The sequence below is a fragment of the Serinus canaria genome, chromosome 7, assembly GCF_022539315.1.
Source record: "Serinus canaria isolate serCan28SL12 chromosome 7, serCan2020, whole genome shotgun sequence".
Lineage (NCBI taxonomy): Eukaryota > Metazoa > Chordata > Aves > Passeriformes > Fringillidae > Serinus > Serinus canaria.
Window position 1 is genome coordinate 20607924 of NC_066321.1, and position 27616 is coordinate 20635539.

Consider the following 27616-nt stretch of genomic DNA (forward strand, 5'->3'; position numbering starts at 1 on the left):
GTTCTACACCTGAACTATGGTGAAAAATGGCAGAAACAAAAGAGCTTGGCAGAGAAAAAGAAAATATCAGGCAGGACAAGAAGGAAAGAAACATGTATAGGTAAGATCAAACTAAATCATCAAAATTTACATAAGACTGAAAAAAAGATCCACAGATAGGAATGAGAACAAGAGGACTTAGAAATTCCAACAGGCTCTTCCTGTTGGCAGTTCTGCACAATACTGATTTTTAAAGGCTTCTAAACTCAATCTGTTTAGTGCTTGCTCCCCATTGCTGAAGTTTTCCACAGGTGGAGCCTAAGCCACCTTTATTTTAGTTAAACTGAGCCTATAGGCTATGGACCAAGAATATACACTCTCTACTTCTATGTTAAAAAATTTAGGTAGTTTTTGAGCTTTCCTTGTAAGCCATATATTACTTCTAACTTTGGACCTTTTTGTTTGGACTCTCTTCAATTGGTCTAAAAGTTTCTGAAAGCACACAGTACCCAATGCACTTCTCAGAGCTTTCAATAATAGTATCTTATAAACATTAAAAATAGCTAGAGGATTAACTCATTTTTCAGGTGATTTTCCTGTTTATTAAACCCAGCCTAGCATTTGATTTTTTCTGACAGCACTGCAACATTATCTCATGCTCAGGTTATAACTTACTGCCTGACCCCATCTGACTAGCTATTCTTAATACTATGTTTGCATAGTTAATTATTTCTGTATAAAATCCTTCTCAGGAGTTGCACTGTGGCTATTTTTTCCTAATGATTTCTTCTGTTTCTTGAGATGCTCCTAAGTTCTAATTTTTTCCTACACATATGTGGACATCTCCTAGATTGGGAGTCATCCAAAGATTTAACACGAGTGCTCATCATCCAGCTCATTAATGGAAATACATAACAGTATTCAACCAGTAGCTGCTTCTGCAGATCTCATAATGCAATATTCTTTGTTGGGAAAATGTACCACCACTGATAACCATGCTCTGTGTATTACCTTCCAACCAGTCTTGCATTCAACTTCCAGTAGTTTCCACCTAGCCAATATTTCCTATCTTGTTTATGAGAATATTGTGAGGCATCAAAACCTTTAAAGGCTTAATAAAAATCCCAGTATTCAGTGTATTTTTTTGCTATATGCAAGACCATTACATTTACCACAAACAAAATATCGGACTCATCTGACAATCTAGACAAGTAATGAACTGTCAACATGAATTTGTGAAGATAACTGGGTTGCTTTTAGGGGATTAAGAAGTTGAATTGTTCCAACATTTCTCTTGAAATTAAAAGAAAAATCACTGACTTAAAAATATCTTGTTTCTTTTCTCCTCTTTGTGCATTTCTTTTGTCTTTTGAAATCTCATGCATTATGAGCTTCCAAATGAAACCACAAATTATCTAAAATGATGAGTTAGGCAAGAATTGTTTCTTCTGCCACTTCCAAAACTATGAGGACAACTAGGTTTAGTTAATTTGGTAGGATGGGAGAGGAAGACCCTATCTACCTAAGTACCAGTACTGCATGACACAGTGCCTAGGTGATGTCCTTCCCTTCTGTTCTGGCAGTGTGCACATATCCACAGAGACCAGGTCCCACTGTTCTCTGGGCTGTGCACAGATGAGGATAATATGGATATGTATCCTTACAGAGATCAGAAACAGCCACAGCTTCAGCAAGCTTTCATTCCAAATTTCTACAATTAATGGAGGATGGGATGGTAAAAACAACAGAATAAATGTATATACAAATATAAGATATAACAAATGGATATAATGACTCTAGCACAGGTGGTTGTCACTCTGCTGTATTGGAGCACTGTGCTCTGCCTTTCTCTGAGTATCCCTTTCTTCTTGCATTACATAAGAAGAAAAACTAAACAGGACTAAACAGCAAAACATTAAGGAGTAAAAAGGTACCTTCTTCCTCACCATGACAAGTTTTTTATGAAGATGACAAATCTGCAGAAGGTTTGGGAGTACCTGTTACAGATCTCAGCAACCACATCTTAAATCACCAGTGATGCTTATAAGTTGATTTTTTTATTCCCTGTTCCCAGCTGGCCAGATGAAACACAGCAATCCTTCAATTTCAAAAAGCCATTTCCCAGCCCTCACCTGCAAATGCTTTCTAGTAACAGATCAGAACAAAAGCACTGCCTCCACACACTGGGCTGCTCTCTGGCCAAAAGCCTCCTCTCAGCCCCTTGGGACAAGAGCTTGAGGAACTCAGCTCTGCATTTATCCTGCATATCCTGAATGCTTTCAGATCCTCAGTACCTTCCCATAGTCCAATGTCCATTTCACCTCCAGTATTTAGTCACTGCATCCACCTGAACCTTCCAAGAGGTCAGCGTGGAGAACCCACCTCACATGTTAGATATCACTGCCATCTCCTAACACAGATTGATGGAAACAAGAAGTGGAACAGCCCTTAAAATGCTTTACCTTTTAGGGACTTGCCACACATCCCATGATCACAGGAATCTTTTAACAGAATGGGTACATCAAGCCATCTCATTCTACCAGATCCAGATTTCATATTTTTAAACTTCATTGTAATTTCAACTTACACTGTATCAAAAAAAGAATCACAGAGGTTCCTGACCAACACTGTCATTTGACATTTATTATAGATGGGTTTATAACTCCTTAACATTCTCCTTTGAAATGTAAGCAATCCCAGGTTCTCTGCCTCATGTGTCAAAGCAAGTCCTTCCAAAGCCTTGATCTCTATCAAGGCCATTATCTTAGAACACCAATAATTCTGCAAAATCATTTCTTAGATGGGGTGACTAGTATTGCACCTACTATTTTATTCAAGTTGCATCCCAGATTTTAAAGAAACATTTTTAGAACCTGGACATGAACTTCTCATCTCATTCCTTACCCATCCAGATGTTACACTTGCAGCTGCAGCACATGGAGCAGGGCCCCTACAGCACTCCCTGTAGGCATACTCAAGCTGTTCACCAACAAAAATAATCCAGTGAAAAAGCAGCTTTTGGAGTGGGAATGTTGTTCTTTCATAGCTCCCCTCTCCAGCTATTGCCTTTTAAGATGGACCAGTTCACTTTCCCACTTATCCTTAGAACTGGCTGTGCCAATATAAGTGAAGGGTGCTGTGGGAGCAGGTGAAGACTACTAAGGACAGGATGTCTTAAGTTAGCCAACCACCAATGCCATGGAGCCAAGTTCAATCAGGAATTTCATTATTTATTACTGAAGAATGCTTATAAATGGCAGGACTCCTAAGTAAAAATTATCCCATATGAGATCACTTATAAATAGATTCTTCCAGGCAGAAAACATTGGTTGACAAGAGAATTTAAAAAATCAAGGCAATATTCTCAAAATCCCTATCAAAGGAAATTATGCCCTCAAGATAAAGCTCTGTTAACAAACTAACATGCTATGGAAGTAGCAGAGGGCTCTCAGCCTGCCTGGTCTAGAGACCCAGAGATATTGCATGTTTAATGGTATGATAAAAACACAGAAGGACACAACACCCCACTTACAAATTTGTATCTATGATCAACCACTTTTTGAATGTATTTCATATAAAGGTTTGGCTTAACTGACATGAAACTTTTTTGGTTTGCAAGATGTGAGAGCTGTGAAAAAAGTAATACCAGAGAATAGGAACCTGTAAATCAACTACAGACAGTAGTTAATGAACTCAAAATTTCTGTATCTAGAAGCATGCCTAACAGAAAAATAAAGTTCATGGGCTTCAACAACTTTGAATTAAAAACCATCAAGATGGTAGAAAGACAAAGAAGTAAAATAATCCAGGATGACTTTTTCTGCAGATATATATATGTAGAGCTCCCAGGAAGAAGATTTTTCAGTACATTATACAGCTTACATAATCTAACAAAAGCTCAGTCAAGGTAAAACATTTGTAAGAAGCATCACTTATGAAGAATAAAGATCTGGAAATCCAATTTCAAAACAATCATTTCTGATCTAATTTCCAAGACTATAGTAATGCCTCTACCCAAATTATGGTCCCCACTAAGGAGAGTGAAACCAATTATAAATTGGTATCACAACCAACTCAAATCAAATTATGACTTAAACAACAAGTGGTACTACACTGCCACTGTAGCACCTGCTGGCACATGAAAAGCTGACAGTCTCCAGTTCTCCTTGGTCTGCCAATTGAGAACACTAATTCTGTCTGAACTAAAAAGACAAAAAAGAGATGGCTGTCACAAGGATCAAGAACAACCAAGACTCAACCACTGATGAACCCACATAACAACAGAGACTGCAACAAACTGTGCCTATTACACTTCCTAGTTATGGGCACAACAAGCCCTACTTAAGCACATATACTTTGGACCAGAAAGATGCTTTTAAAGTCACATCTTGTCATTCTTTCTGCTATCATTTATAAAATGCATAATTTAGAATGGTTATCTTGAAAATTATAACAAAATAATTTAACAATTACTCATTCATACTATTACAGATTAGTAGAAAGAGTTCCTATTCCATAGTCAGGCTTATGCTACGGCATAATAATTTTAAATTTTGTCTCTTGACAGGACTTCTTTATGTCACATGGAAAACTATTCTTTAGAGTCCTGTACACAGCAAGACAATTCATGTCAATGCTATTTAAGTCTCAAATATATAAACTCAAAAAGTTATGAGCCATTCATAAATAAAGAGTATTGACCAAAAAAACCCCAAAGATGTGATGCCTTAACAAGAGAAAGTTTACATGAAATACACAATGGACAACATAATTTTAAATTTATTCATTATTTTAGCATTAATTATTTAAAAATTTATTTTACTCTTTAATTATTTTATATGCTATGTGCATGCAAGCAAATACCAAGCCATACTCCCAGAAAAAGATTAAGATCTATATAAAAATCCCATGTAAGGAAATAAACATATACTAACAATACTTGAAACAAGACACTATAGAGACTAATTGGAAACATATTTCTCTATTGTTAATTTCAAATCCTGCAATGGGTAACACAAATGCAGACTAGGATATTGTTAGTTCTGGCTTTCACTGAAGTCACACAACAATTTAATGAAACCTAACTGTACTGGGCTAGCATATTCCTTCCTAGTTCTCTTACTGAAATACTCTCTCCTTCTCACAAAAGATAGAGGGAAATGCCTTCCTCACTTCTCCAGAATTAGCCTATGTGATCTTTATTGCAGAGCCTCTCCAGACCAAAGAATTCACATGAATGTTCTCTTCCTGTATCAATTGCTAAAAATTACCATAAGTATTAAAATTGCAAGAGTCAAATATTACTACAATAAGAATATTTGATTTAAAATAATAAACCCTGCTTATTCCCCCTGCACCCCTGGGCCATTAACAACTACTTACTCACATTTTGTAATCATACAATACTACAATTCTATGTTTCAAGAAACAGTTTTAATGAGATGAGTAAAAAGAACCACAGAAGCTGGCAACACTGGGCTAAATTGTTGGATTTTTGATGGAAAAAAGATCAAATTTTCTATTATGCTGGGATATGCTACTCAATGAAAGAGAAATTAACTTTGGCATTAATCCAGAGAAAGAACATCCCCTAAACTCTCAGTCTAACAACAGAAGTGTTTAGTTGAATGGTTAATACTCAACCTAGTGCAACCCAAAGAATACAAGGCTTTTTCAGACCCCTGATTTAGATACCTGATCTAGCTCTGCTCCCTATACAGTAAAAGAAGTAGGAGGCTCTGCTGAGGGCAATTCAGAGTACTTAAATTAGGGCTCCCTTTCTCATTTTCTTCTTAAAGCATCTCCCCTCTCCTCATTTCATATGCTGCTTTAGAAACTAACCCTCACCTTATATGCCTAAGACACTCACATAAAATTATGTGATGGGCCTCAGTCTTGCCTCCAGCTGATGAACTTCCCTGAAACAATGTGTAATAAATCCAACAGCATACACTGTACTGTCACATGAATGTGTCCATGTCTGAGCAAAACACTAAATGAGTTCAGGATTTTCACAGTGTGTAGAGATGCCTTGTATGAAATGTACTTCACTAATTTGAAAAGCTGTCACAGACATGTTCAATTCCACAGACACAGTCTGTTTACCTGTCCAAACTATGGTGAAATGAAAAAAAAATTAACCATGTCTGAATCATCTACCAAAGCATACTTGTCCTAGGGGAGCAGTAACTTTGATTTTTTTCAGAAGCCAGAATAAGTATCTGGATCAGTGTCATGCTTCATTTATCTGACAGACTAAAGAATCTGCTAGACATAGATTTTTAAGGCTGTAAATGGAATGACAAAGTATATTTCTGTCAGAAGTAAATAATCTTATTCTGTGGGTGGGTATACACAAAACATTTTTATTGCAAGTACAAAACTAAAATTTATTATAAAACTGTTAGCTTACCTAGCTTCATTTTAGTATCAGTTATGGGATTAGGAAGCATTCAACACCCTCAGCAATTTCAATAATAATAAAAAAAAACCAATTTCACTGAGAAGAACTCCACCTTGAAGTTACAGTGCTGTGGTATGCTTTACGCTTACAACCACTGGCACTAACAATAGGATCAAAAAGCCAAACCTAAAAAGCCAGCTACTTTTACTTTTGTGACTTGGCCCAGAAACCATTTTTCAATAAAGTCAGAACATAAGCCCAAAAACATACCAATCCATGTTCAGTCTCTCCTGAGTAAAGAAAAGGCTCCATGTGTGGTGGCAAACATGATAGTTGTCAACATAAATGAAAATGTTCATGAATAAAAAACAGGCTGTTATAAAGAGCTAATTATAATATTACTATCAATTGCTAGCTTGCACTTGCAAATCTTTCATATCATATAAATGCATTGTTTTTGACGTTTCTCTGGAGCTAAACATCACATCATCTCACTTTTTCCAAGTAGTTCAAACATGCATGGGATATACTATAAGGAATGTGATCTGATCTACAGTTACACGGAAAAGAAAACTCTGACAATAAATGTGCACTCATTAAAAACATAAAACATTAATCATCTCTCAAGTAAAAAACAATAAAAAATCCTGACTTCTAACAGCCTCTATATAATGATTTCTACTTTCTGTATATTCATTCTTGCTATCCAAAACAGCATTGAAAACACTTCATCCAATTATGCGAGTGACGACAAAAATAGAACATACATCCAAAGCACTACTGACACTGAACTATTCAACTTCCATCCAGATGCTTTCTTCTCATGAGAAATGCTGTTTATTTGCTCCAAGCAATTACCTGCACTCTTCTAGCACACACAATCTGAGAAATGTTTCAGTAACAATGAACTTTTCAGTGACGTTTTCAATTAAAACACTGCTCATATTTTAATGCTCATGTTTTCTTCTGTTTCAGAAGCAGCCTGGAATTTAAATTTGGAAAAGATCTGCTCAAGAGGGAAGAGCCCCAGTAAGTAACAGATGGTTAAAAGTAGACCTAGCCAAAGGAAAAATACTAAAATATCATATTGGGCAGTTATTCTGGGACATGGTAGTCTATGCATTTCTCCACCAAAGAGTCACTTAATCAACATACACAATGCAATTTTAGTCTTAGTTTGGTTGAGTAATGGCACCATCAAAGAAGAAATGATGACAGAAAATAACCTTGGGTAAACACAAGTAATTTGGTTTAAAGGAAAAAATAAAGCATGTCCTGATAAATTTATTCTCTCATTGATATGACATATGATTTTCTGTGCAGGAGAAATGCATCTATTTGATAGTGTGCTGTGTGTAAAACTACTCATTCAGCTGGAGAAGAAAGGAAAGTGGATCTGTAGAGACTGAGAACTCATCAACAGTCAGGATATGATAACAGGAGAACAAATTAATCTTTTAGGGTACTATATCAAAATTCACCAGGATCAAATTTAGGACTGATCATGTTAAATACATTAATGACCTTGAGACAAATATTAGTTGCATACAAATTTTATGTTCAATACAGGGAGATCACACTAGGTTAGTTCTCCTCAAAGCAAATCAAAGCCACCAGGACAATGCAACAGGGAAAAGGCAAATATCACCTACAGATCCTACTGGAAATGCTTCCCTTTGCTTAACAGGATGCATTATATCTGCACACAAGGTATTCCTGAAAGCATATGGAGCACTACGTGCAGCTGTGGTCAGCCAAATTCAGAACAGGTCAAAGATTATCAGAGAGATGTGAACCTTATGGAAATGACACAGAGAGAAAAGTGATAATGCCTGCTTTAAATAAGGAGGTAAACTCCAATTAAATAAGATACTATTTAGTCTACAGGACAAAGCTGCCTGAACCACCAATGAAATAAGCTGGCCATGGAAAAGCATCGGCTGGAAATTAGCAGAACATTTTCAACCCAAGGCAGCAGCAAGGTTCTGTGAACTGCCTCCCAATACTAAGTGCAGAACAATCAGCTACTGTTTAAAAAAAAATTCACAACAAATCACCACCTTAATTAATTTATGGAAGTCATTATACTGTGTAGCTACCAACAATAACTGGTTCTGTACTGAATGCAGAGGAGGGATTACAGTAATTTAGGGATTACCATATAGTTACAAGGAAGCACTACACTTTGTGAATTCAGAAGTACTTAAATGCTATGCAGAAATGCACAGGAGGACAAAGAGGTCTCAATTTCATACAAATCAAGTTCCTACACCTTTTGTAAGAACCAATGCCTTCACTGGGAGGAAGTCAGAAAGACCACAACCCCCACATACTCAACGTGGCTAGTGCTGGCCAGCTGACCAGCAGCAGCAGGACTGTCAGATTGATGCTACCTGTGTTCACTGCCTGATGTCACTGCTTCCTAAAGGAGGAATATAAATTTGGGATCACTGTCATAAGGAAACAAGACTCAAAACTCCTGGACAACCAGACTTAATGAGTTCTGCTCTTCCAAAATAAAATGTACATCAAGTCAGAAGCAGCCCATTATACCATACATAGTTACCAGTGCCACTCACAAGGACAGCACAGGTAAAGCAGAAGAATAGCTTGGCAGTAAGTCATCTCAAAATTTTGACAAGGTACAATTTTTAAGATAGCACTAATAATAGCATTATACTAATAGTCATTATACTAACTGGTCAAATGAAGAAAATTGGAAGTGTTTTATTTTTAAAGTATGTAAAAATTTTCCTACTTGGTATCACAAACAGAGATTAAAAGAGACAAAAAATCCAGTCCCTCATCACCAATTTTCAGGACTTAACATAAGGCCTTCCTTCTACAGTCCCACATTAGTATTGAGTTTTGCTCCAGAAAAAGGGAATCCCATCATCAGGAGTCTCCTACCTACCCAACCCCACTGCATCCTCCAGAGCAAGCTTGTCCTTTCCATGGAGCAAGGTTGGCTATAAACTAAAGGTACACCCCTAAGGAGACAACCCTTCTGGGCAGGACTCTGATTCTGAAATGCACTGACAACCTTCATTGTGCCATTTTCTGACTTTGAAATGTGTCCCATTACAGTATTAAGACACTTCTATAGCAGCGCATGATTTCCAATTTATAAAAAAGCCACCACTAAACATGCTGAATCCTAAACTGAATGTACTAATTAAATTCCCATTACACAAACCTATCTTTGAGCTAATGGAACTACAGTGAGCATTTGCCCCTCAGCAGACTAGAAGCTGTTCTGCTGCAAGGTGTCACAGGTGCTTGCTAAGAGCCCAGAAACAAAAAGACATAGTACCTCTGAATTTCATGCCACCCATTCCAAGGAGAAAAATCTAGTGAGTGCAGTCTCTTCTGATCATTTTCCCTAAAATATGGCCACTTTCCCATCCAACAGTTCTTCACATTCTGTTGCACACTCTGCTTTCTTCTCCCAGTGTTATTCTCCAGTCTTCAAAGCCTTCCATCCTGGTCCAAGAGCTCTTTAGCAAGATGCTTCCAGATGCAATGCACACAACTGACACTTCACGGAACTCGCACCTCCCTCCTAGCCCTGCTTTGGTCACTCCCACACCCCTACTTCCTTTTATCCCATTTGCAGGGTTACCAGCTCTGCTCCTGGCACAGACTCAATTCCTGCTCAGCTTCATTCATGCTTCAACACACAGAGCTCCATCTGAGACAATTCCAAATTCCTGGTAGGTCTGCTCAATTCTTAAATTTAGCTACAGCTATTTCAAAGAAAAATTCCTTTCCCACTGAGTATCTCACAGTATTTAGAATTACATTAATCATCTACCACTGTACTTTCTTGTAATTTTTTTCAATAAATTGTACAAATACTGACATTTTGAAATTCATTCTGCACAAATCCAATGCATTTTGATAATTTTTCCCACTAAAAAGTGAACAAAGTATTTATGTAATAGGCTGAAATAAACAAAGCTCAGGTATAAAACACCAGTCTAATAAACAAAAATAAACAAACAATCCAGTGTACACTTTAAGTACCAGAGACTATAAAGATATAAACCAGATATATACAGTAATATCTACTATAAAGAAATACTAGATACAAGTCCTTCAGTAAAGTCTAGAAAAGCACAGAGCATACAGTTGTACTGTTAGTGCTTCCACTTATCTGATAAAATCTTATCTTTACACAGAAAAAGGACAAAAAATTGTAAATATAGCAATATGAAACATGGTAATACTAACCAATACTGTGTCTTTCCTTGAAACAAAAATTTCTTTCAAAACAAAAAGATGCAGTTGATAGTTTCTCCAGCACATCCATCATTATTGTACATGTTCTTGTGGTACAAACGTGCGGAGCCCACAGTAAGAAATGCCAAGAGTGCAAAAGACTTCATACAACAATAGTGAAGTCAAAGCTGTGCATGTCCTCAATTTTGCTTTTCACCACAAAGAAAGCCCAACTATACATTATGAATCAATCAGGAAGACGACATATTTTTTTATGTTGCAATAAAAATGACACAAAGTATGGAACTTCAGTGATGAGATGCCTAAACCAGAAGCATTTCCCCAGCCCTACAGCAGTTAGAACAGATTACATAACAATTCTTTACAGAGAAAGCTCTTACTGAATTTGAAAAAACACTTACATGCTGCAATTTCAGAAAAGCACCATGCTAAAAATGCATTCCACTCATTCAGAAGCAACCCAGATTCAGTACTCTAGAAGCCAAAGGTACTGCTCAATGCAATGATTCATAGTTTCTCTAATAGGAAGATTCAGCAGTTTTCAGACAAGACCTTTATTCCCTCTCTGAATAAATGATGCCTGAAATTTTTATTCTTGTTCTAATGGAATTTCAATGGCCTTCACTGCAAATCTACTGGAAATTTTCGCATATTAAGTGGAAAAAATTAAATGATGTTAACCACATTTTAATGTGATTAAGGCTGACAGGGTCATTATTTCTGCTAATCACTCAGTTTAAAAAGCTCAAACAAAACTTTGTAACAGCCAACGTTTTTTCTGGTTTTCTGTAAGTCTACTGTAGTTGAGAATTAAAGCCACTACTGAATATGAAACACAGCATATCACATAAAAGGATATATCAAATGTTTGCTGCAATTTGTACATGGATTTCATAATAATTAATTTAAAACTTTAAAAGGGGAGGGGGAATTAGTTCTTTCAGAATGTATAGCCCTTTACTTCTTTTGTCTTCCTCAATCAAAAGCAAAATAGAACAAGGGAATATTTATTTCTTTCCCCATGTGTCGTATTTGCTAGTGAACAAGAGAAAACATTTCTGCATGTCTTTACTGTGAACCAAAAGATATGTGTAATCACAGAGAATAATTTCTCAGAGCATGTCTGTTAGGCCCTGCAATAAGAGGTTTGCTTATTACTATTTAGGTTGGCATAAGCTGGAAATTGGGCATAAAGCAGTAGAACAGAATAAGGAGCAAAGATTATATAGTTTTGAGAGTGCCTTGTAGCTCACTTGCATGGAGAATCAAACAACAGGACAGAAAATTAAGGAGACTGCTGTTCTGGCCACGGGCTCAGCTCCAGAGGCACAGCCTTAGAGCCAGCCCTCTTGCTCAAAGGTTTGGGACCAGCAGCAGCAACTGTCAAAGAGCAGCTCCCTAAGAACACAGAAGCTTTGAGGATGATTGAACAGGGCAGAAGGACTTCACCTAAAAAACAGACATAAGATTGTCTTGTTCATACTACCAGAGGAAGGGATATGGTGTTTGTGGGAATTCTATTTTGTTTCTTTCTGGGTGGGAGGAGGCTACTCCCAGGTTTTCTTAGGCTTGCATTTTAGGCTTTTTTTGAAGAATTACCATTCTCTGCCAAGATGACCGCTGTAATGCTTACTGCCTGCTTAATAATTAATACCACCCCCTGTGAATCATTATTTCTGGATGACCTGTACCTCTCATGCCATGTTATCTCTTTCCTCACAACCTCTAAATTTAGAGATGATTAAAAAAGAGGGGGAGAAAAAAGCATTTCAGCATTCATATTCATTTTTTTCTACATAAGTAACTTGCTCATACTTAAGTTACTTTAGAAGAGAAAGAAAGTGCGGACAGATTGATTCACATTGATCATTCCCATATGGTTCAATAGATACATTTCAACCTTACTGAATCACTAAAAACTGCTTCTTGAATTACAAAAAAAAATTTAGAAAAATTAAAAATAGTAAACAAGATCATTACCTTATTAACCTTAGGGTATGTGAAATTTATCTGAAGAATATTTGATTTCCTTCCCACTCCTTGGCAAAATATCTGAACACAGAGATTGTTAGATCTACTTTGGGATTACAACAAAAAAATGCTGAGTAAAAAAAAATTGGTAATTATACACAAGTCTTTTATTATAAGACTTCTACTTTACTGCTTCGTATTTCACATGTACTGCTAACTGTATTTCAACAGCCAGCAGCTTTTTTCCTAAAAACACATTTGCTTTATACCTGAATACTTTCAATGGCGAGACAAAAAGTCCAATGACATTAGATGGCTTACTACAAGCTAAAAACTATGTTAACATCAATACGTTACAGCTGTAGTTTGTGGTGTTCTCAAAAAGAAACATTATTGGTATTGTTGCACTTTCTAGTTTTAGGTTTTTTAGTGTGAAGCCATGCACTAGTGCATCAACTAACAACCCCACTGAATTCTTGTGCTCATCTAAGAAGGGACCCTGCTGAATGTCCTAATGCATCTTATTGTGAATCTTCAGCAAATAAAACTTCATGTATGAGCTCATGATGTGCTTTGCTGCTGGAAAGTCACAGGCTCTGTGGGAAGCTTTTTATCTTCCCAGCAGTCAGTTCTCTGAGAACATCAGTGCAGCTACTGTAGTTACCTGTAGATTACTTGTATTTTCTCACATCTGTGTCCAGCAATCTAAACCATGATGATAAAGGGTCATTAGGTTTTGAGTGAGGAAGGGGATGGACTAGACAATTTGCTCTGATAAGCTCCTTGTTGCGAGTGCCGGTTTAGAATGTGAAATGCGGGGTTATGCACATTCGCAACGCAAACGCCTCTGCTCTCCGAGCACCAATTAAAAATCATACTCAGCACATCTCAAACCACATGAACACTTCTTACCTGAAATTTTTACAATTAAAATATTGCAATAAACTAATTCTGTCATGGTAAGGACATCAACTGTCTATTAGCCACAAAAGAATTCAGGTACAATTACTAAGATAACTGCTGTTTGGAGCACAGCAAAGCAATTTCCCACAGTGGGGCTTACAGTTCAATTTACCAGTTGGGCAAATATTTTGTGCTCTGTAGTGGTCCATAGAGTTAACAGTTACCTGTAACATTTGAGTAGTGTTATACTTGGAAAAAACTTTTTTCAACCTAAACAGGTGTTTCAGCTTTATCCCCTCACATGAATACAGATTTTTTTCCAACCTTTTTCTAAGAACTCTTTTAAGACTTTCATTTAACATTAAATGCAAATTTTATGAAAGGGCCAATGGGTCTATTTTCCCATTCCAAGCTACTCACAACGAGATCTTGTAAGTTATAGGCTGCTTGGAAGAGGAATGAGAATAAGCACAATGTCACCTATAAAATTATGTTAATCCTCAAGTAACTTGATGAGGTGGTAACAGGCTTTTTTCCCTTCTTCCTTATGGGATATGCTTAACTCAGTAAAAAAAGAGTAATAATAAAAAAACCCCTATTCACATGAACTAAACAATAATGAAAGAAGGCTGCATTTTCATATGAAGCAAAACCAGGTTATACCATGAATACAGTGTACAGTTCCAATGACACAGTCAGTGACAGAACTGTGAGAAGCCTTTAAAATGTTTATTGTGAATTTTTGTGTCAAACTGCAACAAGTATCATGGTATTGTGTTAGGCAACAGATAAACACATAGATGTACAAATGGGCCATTAAATATTTCTTGGTCGATATTCAAGCCATCACAAGGAATTCAGGGATTTAAGAGTACGAAAAATGGAATTCCTACACTTCCCTCTTCTTGAAATTAACATTACCATTCAAACACCAACTTATCAGCTTAGATAGATCCAAAGGGGTTTTCTCCATTGCCCTTGCAGAGATGATGACATCTTGCTATGTTGCTTTTGAGTCTTAATTTCAAGTCAGTGAAGATAAACAGAAGGTTGATATATTACATAAAAAAGGTCCATTTCCAAATTACAATAATTGTAACAATACATGAGCTCACAATCGATTTTCTACCAAGATTCAAAGACAACATTTGGAAACAAGCTCCTTAATTTTATCACTTAGTTTTATTTTATACAAATACATCTTTTAGTTCCAACTACTGCAAGAGAACTAGCTACATACACAACACTGGTTTGGGGTTTTTTTTCATCACTCCATGGTCTTCAATGAAAATGCATAATTTTGAGAACATTAACAGTCTGCATTATCAGAAAAAATGAATCCTTAATAATTATTCATACACCAAGTAGCTGTAAACCCAAATCATTTCAGAAGACCTGAATGTGTCAAGAACTTTGACAATTATGACTGGAGCCAGGAAACTGTAGCACTGCAGAATTTCTTATGAATTTTTCTAGTTACTTTTTATAAATGCTGTCCTAGATGACAGCTTAATGTGTACCACATGCAATATTTATTCTTCTTCAGTGTCAGACTGTCTAGCCATCCAAGGGAATACAAAGAATGTCACTTATTAGGATAAAAGCACAAGGAAGGTAATCAAGGACATATGTAACATCAGCCAATCATGCCCTATTTCAACATCCTATTCCATTCATAACAGTTCAACAATTATTTGCTTACTGATAACTTGCTTTCAGGCTGTTTGTGTTCCCCATAATGGTGGTTTGCATTTATTTTGCTCTTTAGAATTGGACACTTGCTGTGCCATGCATGTTTGTCAAAACTTTCTATCTCCTGTCAGAAAGAGCTTTAGCATATCAAACAATTTCTGTTTGTCAGAAATCAGTAAGAGAACAATCTAGTTACCTTCTATGTCAATAGGGTACTACCATAACTAGAGACCAGAAACAAAAGGCTATCAGACACTACACACTACTGCAAGACAAGCAGCTAAACCCATGTTTCCATTTACAGTACTTTGATCATATAGCTGTGTCTTTATGAAAAACCTAGTACAAAAATTAGACTCTGAACGGAATGGAAATTTACCTTAACAAGATACTGTTTGAGCACAAAGACATTAACCTTCCTTTTAAGCTTGAAAATTAAATTTCTTACTAGTCCTCTGGGTCTCTTTACCATACTTCTATTTATTTATTTATTTTACCAAATGCCTATATGAAATACTTGTAGACCTCTTATCTGCTCATTCTAAGCTATACGATGCATCAAGTTATGAAAAAATGTTAGTTCACAAAGACAAGTAGAGACAGACAGATAGAGGGAGCCAAAGACAAACATTTACCCTCCATAAAGTTATTTTTAAATAATACTACTATTAATAATTTTCAAAAATCCTATGGGAAACTGAACACACATGCACAAGCATGCACACTTCATTATTCTGAACATCCTGGGACATTAAGACTTTATTAAATAAAAAACAGGTATGCATTTAATGAGCCTCTGAAATAAAACATGAGCTGGAAGTACCATCACATGTTTTAGATCGGCAACATTGTGCAGGTTTTCAATGTATTAGGTGTAAGATTTTATTTTCTTTTTTTTCTTTAATAAAAGCCATTTGGAATGAAATACATTTTTGGTTCAGGAATGTACTACTGTGCCAATGCATGAGAACAAGAGGAAGACTCAATATACAATCAATCTGATTAAACCCAATGAAGTACAATACCAGCACATACACTCAATATCTTTCAAATATTTATCTTCCAAACATTTTTTCAGGCTTTAGAAATTAATACCAGAGCACAGTCAGTCCCAAACATTATTTAGATTTATATTCTAATCAACTACTCTTAAAATTAACAATTAAGCTCATGCATTGGTAAAAAAGGATGGTAAGATACTCATACCCAATGCCTCATCTGACAGTGTTAAACATATATAATGTACAAACTTTCCTCTCCAATTTCAACATGAACATGCATCTAATTCCTTGTTTCCAGACAAGGATACATGGTTCCTTCCACTGCAAGACTAGTGACTACCAACAGCTGAACGAACATCAGTCATCCATATTAGGGATTAGAAGAAACTCTAGCTGTGAAAATAAAATACTGTGCCAAAACTTTAGAAGGTAAGGTATGTTTCTTGGGGAAAACAAGCAGTTAAATGAAAACATATTTCCCTATACTCAATACAAAAGAATGAGCTGTAAATAACCATTAAATTAAAAAGAAAACTATTTTTTAAAAAAATGTGTAAGATTTTTTAAATAATCATCAATGCAAAATGTGTCTGTCAATTGTCAAGCAAAGAAGTCACTTAGAAAAAGGAAATGTAAAGGGTGTCAAAGCCACAGAACCTCCATTTCCAATTGTATAAAAGAATCATCCTCCTCAAATATTATTTTTCTATTTATAATAAATTCTTGACTGCCTGATGTTTCCATGTAGTCCCTATATATAGAAAACACATCAATGTTACAGAATGCATTTCCCCAGAGAAGGAGATGTTGCAGACCACTCACAAAAAACAATTTCAGGATGAGTATTTTTCCCAGACCCTACAGGTATCTCAAACACCATGCATGAGAGAAATAATGGTAGGTGGAATAAAATTAGCTTCAACTATGAGAACTTAAAGATATTAACACAATACTGTAGGAAGTGATAGCATGAAATGTTTCAAGAAAGGAATTCAATAAGCAGAATTTTAGACAGATATACAGATACTTGTCTGCAAATCAAACACTGCAATCCTGAGTAACACATCATGAAAAGAAAGATATTTATCAATTGGGACATTGTTCAAGAGGTGGTATTACAGCGATACTGATTGCAGTTCCTAATCCAAAACACCAAAACAATACAAGTGTATTGTCTGTTTCTTGACCAAAGACAATATTATCAAAGCACTTTCTGCTTTAAAAAATTTCTAAAAATCAAAGCTCATCTGCCAGTTATTACAACTGTTGATGCACCTAACACGAGAGTTTTCCTCTCAAAACCCAGTTACAGGCAGCAAGGAGGTATCAGATCCTCACACAGAGAAGGAGCTACTCCCATCACACCAGGTGAGACCACAGCCACCCACCTCCAAAGTAATTCAACAGCTTCCTCTCCATCTTCTGATTCTCAACTGACCCTCAAAAAAACCAACTGCTGGTTTTTAAATACCATGTCAGATACAGCAACAGTGACCCAAGAGATTGGGACACAACCTCATAGTATCTGTTTTCCCCTTGATTTGAAAAAGATATTTATTTGCTTTAAGGGCTATGCACAACTTCTATGTTGTCTAGTTGACAAAGGCAGACTAACAATGTTCATTCACTCTGAAAGGCACAGGGCTTAATAAATTAATATGAAGAAGAAATAAGTAACTTAATATTCAGTAACTTAAGGATGAACGACTGTTAACAAGAATAACAATCTCTTGCAAAAATCTCTATTAGTTTATTTGTAAAGCAAAACAGGAGAAAACCTCCCTCTGTAAAAAAACCCCAAATCCTACTTTCTAGGGTGAGACCTGTGCACAGTGCAGTGAAGGTGACTGTGCTTCTAACAATTAACAACCCAAAAGAAATACAGTCTTTGCGTCTGTTCTACTTTTCCATTACTAATGGCATCTCTCATGAGCATCTTCAAATGTGAAAGAGATTTTGACATGAGTATCTACAGGCTTACATGCAGAGTCAAACTGCTTTATTCTAAAATAAGTAAGAGTGAAATTCACTACTGAACTATTCCTCAACTGCCATGGCAGATTAGAAGAAGCATCGTTAGCAGACAGCAATTCCTAAGACTACACAAGCCAACTATAAAACTGGTAGGGCATCCAAACACCCATAGCTGCAGTCTTAGAACTGAACTCACAGAACTAAATATAAACAGATCAGAAAGTACAGTGATGATGGCCAAACCAAAAAAATTAAAACCACTGGGAAGAGCATCTGCACAGGGAAGAAGAAACGGAAGAGAATATGGGAAGCAATGCTGAACTGTTCAAAGGCAGGTTTGGATGACATGCAGCTGATAGGACAGGGGTCATACACAGCAATGAAGTTCAGAAGTTGCTTGTAGCGACAGCTATGCTCTCCAAGTACGAGAAGCCTGGTGGGTCATTGTCACAGCAAATGTCACAGCATAAGCTGCAGTTGAGATGGCCACGATACACAGATACTGCCACACAATTTCAGAAGGCCTTAGGCAGTCACCCATACAAAGTAACACCATGCCACATCAGAAGGCATCAGGTGCCTGCCCAGACACTTCAGAAGGCTTCAAGTATTGGCCCTTCTCCTTCAGCACAACCTTTTATATCCTTATCTACAGGCACTGCACCTGTGTGTCCCTTTGGTGACTGGTCAGTACCCCTGGGCACTCCATGTCCCACTACCTTCAATGCTGCTCACCTGTCCCACACAGCTGCAGGCCACTGGGGATGAGGCTTGGCCACAGCCCCACTCCCAACCACCACAAACTGTGTGCCTACAGCTCATGGCTGCTGTGCTGGGCTGGTTTTGGTGCTCTGGATGCTGGGCTGTCACGTGTCACTCTGAACACTGGAGAGACTGCTCTGCATTTCCCTGCTCACCCTTCTCTCTACAGTCTGTAGCCTTTGATGAGTTCTAAGCATAGTGTGATGGTACCTTTATCTGCCCAGGACAGACCTTCCCAAAATCCAGGTTCTCCTTGACTATGACCACTCCTCTCCTTACTAGTTCAAGAGTCAACATATTCTAAGTAAACCACTGAGGTTTTATTTCCTGACTTTGCAACCTACACTTTGGCTATTTAGTAGTGCCATGTTCTATCAGGTAGACCAGAATTTTTGAAAAAAGCATCAACATAAAACACTGCCCATTTATAAAACATACAGAAACAACTTATTTGAAAAATTTTACTGTCCTAATACGTAGGAACCAAGACAATTGGTACAGAGCAAACTTGCTATCAGAGCTAAACCATCACATCTGGGCAGAAGGTGAACACTGGAGTGAAGTTAGACTCCAGGAAGATGCTTTTGCCTCTGGAGCAAGGTTACATACTGAAGCTGAGAATGGGATCCATCTTTCCATGCCTAAAGACATGTCCCCCACAGCTGCTATTACCCAAACAATATGCATTCACATTCAAACAGACTGGGGACTCCAGAGGGGCAGGCAAAAGAAAGCCAACCAAAGCAGGAAGTCTGGTAAAAGAAATCATCCAGGCCAAAGGACTGGACTGGAATTAAGCCAACAAGGATGGGATGAAATCAAAGCAGAGAGAATCTGGCAAAGACCCATGGAGAACATATCAGCTAGGAAAACAGTGGGGCAAAAAGTATGGGATAGACAGAACAGCTAAACTGGTAAAACAGAAGACAACAAGAAGTCAATTGGCAATATCAGGACATGGTGCTAGAAAGAAAACAGACTGCCATTTGGTTGATGGATGACTAATTAATTTGTATCCATTAATTAATTTGTCTAAGAAACAGTAAAGAATAACTGTTTATTAAGCAACTAACACGCACTATCCCTTACTATACTAGGTAGGTGCTCCATGGAAAACACACGCAATTCCGTTTTGAAAGCCTGAGCTGTAAGATAGATACTATCAGTCAGGCAGTAAAGATGTAGCACAGGATGCCCAACTTCTGGATCTGATTAGCTTTGAATATCTGATTTCTCAACTTGTGTGTGCAAAACTTAACTTATACCCAGGTAACATAAATCATCTCCTAATATTCTTTTAAAGCATTTCAGTTGTAAGGCAGGAACAAGAACTGTAGTATATTTTAAAAAATATTATTTTCCAAATTTGTCAGCATAGAAGACAAATCATTACCTTAAAATCATTAAGCAGCTATGTCAAGAGAACAAATGTCCCTGCCTAAACATCCATACCTGCAGAAATACAACCAAGAACTCCAAGGCTCCATTTATTACCATAAATGGTAAGAAATAATTCTATTTATAACTTCGTTTCCTAACTAGTTTAAAAGTGAAAGACCAAGTGAAACAGATTAGTTCATACTCAAACCTATGGAGTCTTCTTTTTACTTGACCCTCAATATTTCTTTCTTCATGTCAGATTTCCCTACCCCCTCCATTTTCTTTTTTTAATATTTGGAACATCTGAAGCAATATGAAAAAGATGAATAGAAAAGGATTATTCACCCTCATAATACAAGATCTAAGGAGCATCAAATGAAATTATGATGTGGCAGATCCAAAACAAGCATAAGGAAGTACTTCTACATATAGCACATAGTTAAGCTGTGGAAGTCCCTGCTCCAGGATATTGGGATCCCAAAAAGTATACTTGAGTTCAAAAGGTGAATGGGTAAATTTATAGAATAAAACTCAGTCAAAAAGTATTAACCACAAGTATATCATATCTGGCTTAGTCAGTTCTGCAATAACAGATTGCAAGAAGCTGGATGCATATAGTCTGTTTGCTTAATCTGTTCCTATAATCTTCCCTGGACATCTGTTAGTGGCCTGTCAGAAACATGATACCAGAAAAGATGGACCTTTCATCTGACCTAATTATACCTCTTCTAGCTTAAGAACACTGAAAATGCTATGAAAATTAATGGGCAAAATTTTATTAATTATGACATATATGTCACTTTTCTAAATACACAGGAGCAAAATACTAAGTCCCCTATCCTATCAGCAGTGATCAACATTCTTAACAGAATGCCTACTGTAACATTTTGAGAAACAACCCCTTAAAATAATGTTAACATACACTTGGATATTCAACAAGTCTGAGTTATATTAGAGAAAACAATGTTCAGAAATCCATAATTAAGTCTCAGACAATTTAGTTACAATGCTAGAGATACTTAGAAAATCTTTAGCAACATAAGTGGCTTTTTGAATTACAGTCTAGGCAGTGGATGAAATTCACTTTATTAGACAAGGGAAATTGAGTCAGTAGATCAGTTATGGAGTTTTAACATATACAGTATTTCTGGTGCTTGCTGCAAGTCCAAAATACCAAACCAAACATGATGCTAAACATGGTCCACTACAGCCACTCATTATTTAGCACAATATATTTCACAACTGGAAACCATTCTATGAACCACTAGATCCATGCTCTATAGAAGAAGGGCTGATAAATCAGATATCCTAGATTCATGTGTCATCCTGGGACTCAGAATGCAGTTTTAACTGATAATTATTATTATTACTATTTGGAATATTTTCATGGTTAAACTCGAATACAGTATACCATGGTTAAGGTACTAGACCCAGATTTTAAAAAAATTAGGAATTATTAAAAGAAGAGTTTAAATATTAATTTAGAGCATAGCAGTGCATATTAGGAATGGTTTCAGTGGATTCCCCCATAAACATTAAGATTACTGTCATCTGATCATAACACAAGTGCGACTAACACAGCTGCCATGTCAGCTTCTCTTCAGGGGCTAGGTCTTAATCATAAATCAACTGAATGACTAATTCAACATTGTTAAAACCAGCAAGTAACTGCTTGGAGCCATTCCAGTTTTTACATCTTTCAAAAGGTCAATACACCTACTCAAACACACAATAGTCCTATCTTTCACAGTGTTTTATTCTTTCCTTGGATTGAAAAATGACACATTGGCACCTAAATATAAGTGTTTTAACTAACAATTAAAATGTTCATTAATTCTGAAAGAGTGACCGAGTAAAACAAAGACAATTTCAGTTCTCCTCTCCACACAAAATCAAAAAGCCTCTCCTCTCCTTCGCTGTTTTAAACACTTTTAGGGTTGCAAAAGTCTGATGAAAACATTTTATGGCTGAGCATTTCCTGTATTAACCTTGCTTTTGTTATATTACGAATTAAGCTCAGAAATAAACTTTTTAAAGAAGAATGACTACAACTAAATGTGGCTTGTATTTCAAATATGAATACCTACCCCTCAAAATAATAACAAAAATCACAAAGTGGCATCTAACAGTAAAATATATTCTAATCATTTACATCTGCTTGCACCACATAAATGACAGAAGCCCACCGTTAGCATCCTTCATAGAAAACATTTACTCTGCTCTTAAATATAAAAGCTATGTTGCATAAACAGAGGATTTAAGGCTGTGGCAGAGTAGCTGAAGGAAAGGAAATGGCAATCTTTCTGGTTCTAGTAGATGCCTTTCCCTATCACACAATGTTTCCCACTCATAAATACATGACAAATACTTCCTCAATCATTTTTTACGAGCAGGGATGCACAGGGGGTAGTCAATGGCTAGCTTGAGGGAAAATAGGAACAGCAGGAGGCAGAAACTGTACTGAAAATGGCTATGTGGTAAATTCTCTTCTGGAACATCACTCAGATACCCAGGCTTTGATCTTTCAGCTACAATTACACTCACATCCATGAGATCTGGGTACACTTTTTAAAAACTAAATCACTAATTGTAATAGAAACAGTTAAACTATTTCATTATATGACTGCTCAACCCAAACATGTGATTTTTTACAAATTAAAAATTGCAATTTATCCAAAGATTTGCTTTCAATTGGGTTTAACTATGTCATCATCACAAGTAGCCTCACAAAAAACACGGGGTGACTGGCGACAGCTAAATCACAGCCTGGCGTCACCTAAGCAGTCTAGCTGCCATTAGGGTCTGGGCAATGGTATTTACTGGACAATTAGAGCCTGGGAGCTCTACCTGCAATCATCCAAATCAAGGTGGGAGGGAGGATCCTTTTTGGGACATGGAAACCGACTCATCCACTTTCACATAAGCTTCCACATCTGTACTGTTACAGCAAGCCTTAAGAAACCATAGCATTTTTACTTTGAAAAAAGTATCACCTTACAACAACAGAGCAAATGCAACTACCCTGATCTTAAATACTTCCTTGGGTAGAACCGCTTCTTATATTTAAATTGTCATACCCAAAAAATATTTAGAGGAAAAAATTAATTTAGAATTATAAAATTTGGCCAAATATGAAGAGCTTACATTATTATATTGCTTGTGAAGTCTATTCTGAAGTCTGTGTTTGGGACTGAGAGGGTTTGCTACTAAAATACGTTAAATTTTGTTCTTTAGTACCAACACAAAATGTCTTGGAGTATCAAAAGGACAGTTTTAGTTGCAGTAATTTCACAGAATTTATTCTAATGATTTATTGGAGTTAACCATCTGACATTAATTATTGTTTTGGCTTCCAGTCTATGAATGTTTATTTTTCAGTTTAAAGCCTTCTCACTCTTTGATATCATATGGAAATGAGAATTTTTAATGGAAAATTGAAACCATGTGCATCTAAGTACTTAATGAAGTACAGGGAGAAACAGAGGGTGTACTTTAGGAGAATTCAGATATTCCGCTTTAGATACTTTTGATTTGTTTGGATGAGTTACATGCATATATCTGTTCACAAACATACATTTATACATCTTCAAAGTATCTCACAAGGACAGTGTTTAAAGTTCTGAATTGTAAGAAAATATTTGCTGTTTGGTTGGGTTTTTTTAAACTAAACACACTGCTATAGATTTCCCTTCATCATATGCTAACTACCCAATCTGTTCCCTCCTCCACAGAGGAATATTTAGGCCATCTAGAGTTTCCAATGACATGCTTAAACGTTGTACTTCTCAACACTGGATTCCCACCTTATGTCTGCCATGTTAGGACTGGATCTTCATCCAGCTCACCGAACGTCTGATAGATTGATTTTGTAAACATCATGGACCTGAGTCACATCACTGACACCAGAAATACCCGACTAAAACCTGAGCTATTCATGGCATTAAAGCCCACCAAAAGAGGCCTGTAAACCACCAGCAAGGCACAAGAAGTGGCAAGAAAGCCAGGCAGCAGCTACAAACAGAAGAGTAATGCTAAAATGTGCAATTTTGTTTGAAAGACTTCTGTGCAACTCACATAGCTTTAGTCTTCTGGCACTCAATTAATTCCTTTGGAATGAAAAAGATGCTGTTCAGACAACCAGCATTATAGAACATGATAAAGCCACATGCTTATTTAAATTAGTACTTCTAAATCAAATCTATTTTCTTCAAAGTTAATGGCTTCATGTTAAATTGTAAGGATGGAAAGCATATTCTTTCCTGCAGTTTCAGTCAAGGTTTCACCATATGCATTGCACTCAAGCAGAATTCCAGTGGGAGCATAACAAGTAACAGAAGTGCAAGATTAGTTCATATAGCTATTTTAACTAATATCCTTGGTGATCTAAATGTGCAAGGAATTACTGACCATTGAAAAATGTGAAACAAATATAAATTTAGACATTTAACCTGTACACACTCACCACTTGTTTTTCTTTCTAATGTAGTCTTTTTCAGACAGATTAACCAAGTAGATCATCGGTTTTGAAGTAAAAAACAAATGTTTGTTCAAAACATCAATCTGAAAGTGAGAACAGAGGGGAAGAATTGTAAAAACAGTTTAAATCAACCTGAATTAATTTTATGATCATTTTCCTCATGGCATGTCTGAGAAGGCTACATAATTCAAGTGTAATACATAAATCACAGATAAGTATAGATTCAGCTAATAAATTCAACATTCAATAAACGAAGAATATGAAATCTAAAAATAATAAAAAAAAAAAAAACAAACCCAAAACCAACAACTTTAAAAAGAACCAGTAACAGGTAGCAAAATCAGAAGTCAATTCATGGAGTAATATTTATAGCCTACCTCTTTGTCATTCCAATCATGATAGAAGCGGACAGCTTTCTTTTCATCTATTACCCATGTCTTGATTTTGCACATTACGTCCTACGCAAGATCAAAAAAAAAACCCCAAAGTCAAAAACTCAGCTGGATATCGAGACTATTCTCTTCCATAAACAAGGCATGTATCCATTAAGATTCAAAACATACACACAAATGAAAAATTAGATAGTACCTTTTATAAACAAATTTTTACTCTCCCAGAAAAACAGAAATTGCTGCTTTAAAAGTCACTAAAGAGCAATATAGATTATTAAAGTCATCCAAATCCCACAATTAGAAAGTTAAATACACAAGACTCAAGTATCATCTCTTGTCACCAAGAACATCAGCAGAGCTCATAAAACATATGTAAAAATCAGTACATTTTAGATTGCTTTTCCAACTCAGTAAGACGCAACATTTCGGCATCCAGCGGGAGAGACCACGTACAATATAAACATGCCATTAAGAAAAGGGAATGGGTGGGACAAAACACAGCAAAAAAAAATTTTTTTTTTTTAAATTGTGAGCGAAAGAAATGGAGCCTATTATTGATGATCCACCCTCAAGAAATTAATTCAAACAGCCAAAGCCCTTTTTATTCCGCATTAATTTTTCGCCAACACCTTCTCCCTCCCCCCCCAAAATGAAACCTGCCAAAGCCTCCATTACACAATGGCAAGAGCCTTGCACTGGTGACCTCCAACCAGCTGCATTCACTTTCAGAACATCTCTCTCGGCAGGAAATCTAAAGGCCTTTTAGTTAGCAAGCTAGTGTGCATTCAGAAGGAGTAACTGCAGGAAGAGCCCAATGTGCTTTGTTTCTCTGGCCTTTCTTCACAGAAAGATTAATCATCTGTGAAATGGAAACGGCAAACAGCAAGTGACACAAACTGAACCCTTCAAGCCTTTCCTCATCAGTTTTGTGGTCGTGAATCCGAAAGCTGCGTGTGGCACGGTTTTCCTTACAGGCAGGTGTTAATAAAAGGCTCTTGGGTCTGAAAGGTCAAACTCTGCTCTTCTAGGAGTAGTACATTTTAGAGTCGCCTATTTTTTGTTGTAGATAATTTATGATCATGCTTTAAATAATGCATTTTTTAAAGCTGAAATTGATGCAACAGAGGATTAGGATCTTTAAAATACAAGGAAAGATTCCCTGAACTGTTGAGCACACAACATTTTTTGCACTTAATGCTATGCAGTTGAAGCACATTTATAAACAACCACAAATAACATCAGTATTTACTACCGTCTTTTCTAGTCTTGCAGTAGCTTTAGTGGAGGGGAAAAAAAAAAAAAAGCTCTTCTAAATCTTCAGATCCTGATTTGAAACCCTCCAGGAACAGGACTCCCCACAGATTTTAACAAGGAAGGGGCAAGCTAAAACTTTTAATGAAATCTAACATGTTCTGCCTAAGAATAATCACTTTTACTCTCCTATAACTGAATTTCACTCATAAATGTTTAAAAGTGGCTAATATAACACCATTTCCTACAAGGAGAAGATCAAAGTGCTATATTACAAATGCATTATGATTAAAAAAGCACTGTGCAGCTTTGCTATTAACTGTTCTTTAAACCCTAAAAGGCTTCCCATAGATCTCACTTGGCACTGCATATACAACCTTTGACAAGTAATGTAGACCATTTTTATTCATTGCCTAAAATTGTAGGCAATTATGTGCGTCACACTGGCCACCTGCAAATTCTGAATGCCTGCTCCAGTTGTCAGAGCAAAAAACTAATGTCGGAGGGGATTAATCTAGGGGGAGAGAGTCCTCTTTAATGGCTCCAGCAGGTGAAATGGCCCAGCTGGTTACTATGATGAGTGGCCAGAACAGCTTATGTAGAGACATGCAACAAGATTACACATAAAGAAGAAAACACTGGCACCTTCTTATCTTTAACCCTATGTGCTTTTTATTTTTTTTAATTAATCTGTATAAACAAGATAAGGGAAGCAATTCTACCAGTAAGCACTTTTCACTTGAGATATTTATCCTAGGCTTCTCTTTAAATAGATATATAAAAAAATCAACACAATCACCAAGATTCCTGTTCAGCAGTGAAGGAATTCTGGTTACACACTATTTTGGGTTTTGAACTAGTTCTGTAGGTACCTACCACATGACTTTCAGCATCACAGTTTCTCCCACAATAGCAATACATTGCTACATATAAATTGTAGTCAATAAAAAACTGACAGGAAAAAAAAACCACTATAGCAGAAGTCAGCAGAGTCAAACTTTAAAGTTTCTGCTTAAGCAGAAATGAAATGGTTTTTTATCACACTGTAAGGGGAGCTACGTAACACAGAACCTCCATAAAATTTGAAGCATCAACACAGCAAATAAAGTTTGGCCTTTCTAAAGCCTGTCCAAGCACAGACCTGCCAATCAAAACCTCTCTTCCACATTCATCTGCTACTTAGAGTGAC

General features: G+C 36.6%; 1 protein-coding gene across 3 annotated transcripts in view; it reads right to left on the reverse strand.

The window, feature by feature from the left end:
- OLA1 (Obg like ATPase 1) overlaps positions 1 to 27616 on the reverse strand; it is a 90319-nt gene that overhangs the window by 11981 nt on the left and 50722 nt on the right. For all 3 annotated transcript variants that reach the window (XM_009088003.4, XM_050976884.1, XM_030241840.2), the window contains 2 exons: positions 25162 to 25242; positions 24770 to 24867 (listed from right to left, as the gene is read on the reverse strand). In XM_009088003.4, the coding sequence (XP_009086251.1) occupies positions 24770 to 24867; positions 25162 to 25242 (179 nt within the window). The remainder of the gene's footprint in view (positions 1 to 24769; positions 24868 to 25161; positions 25243 to 27616) is intronic.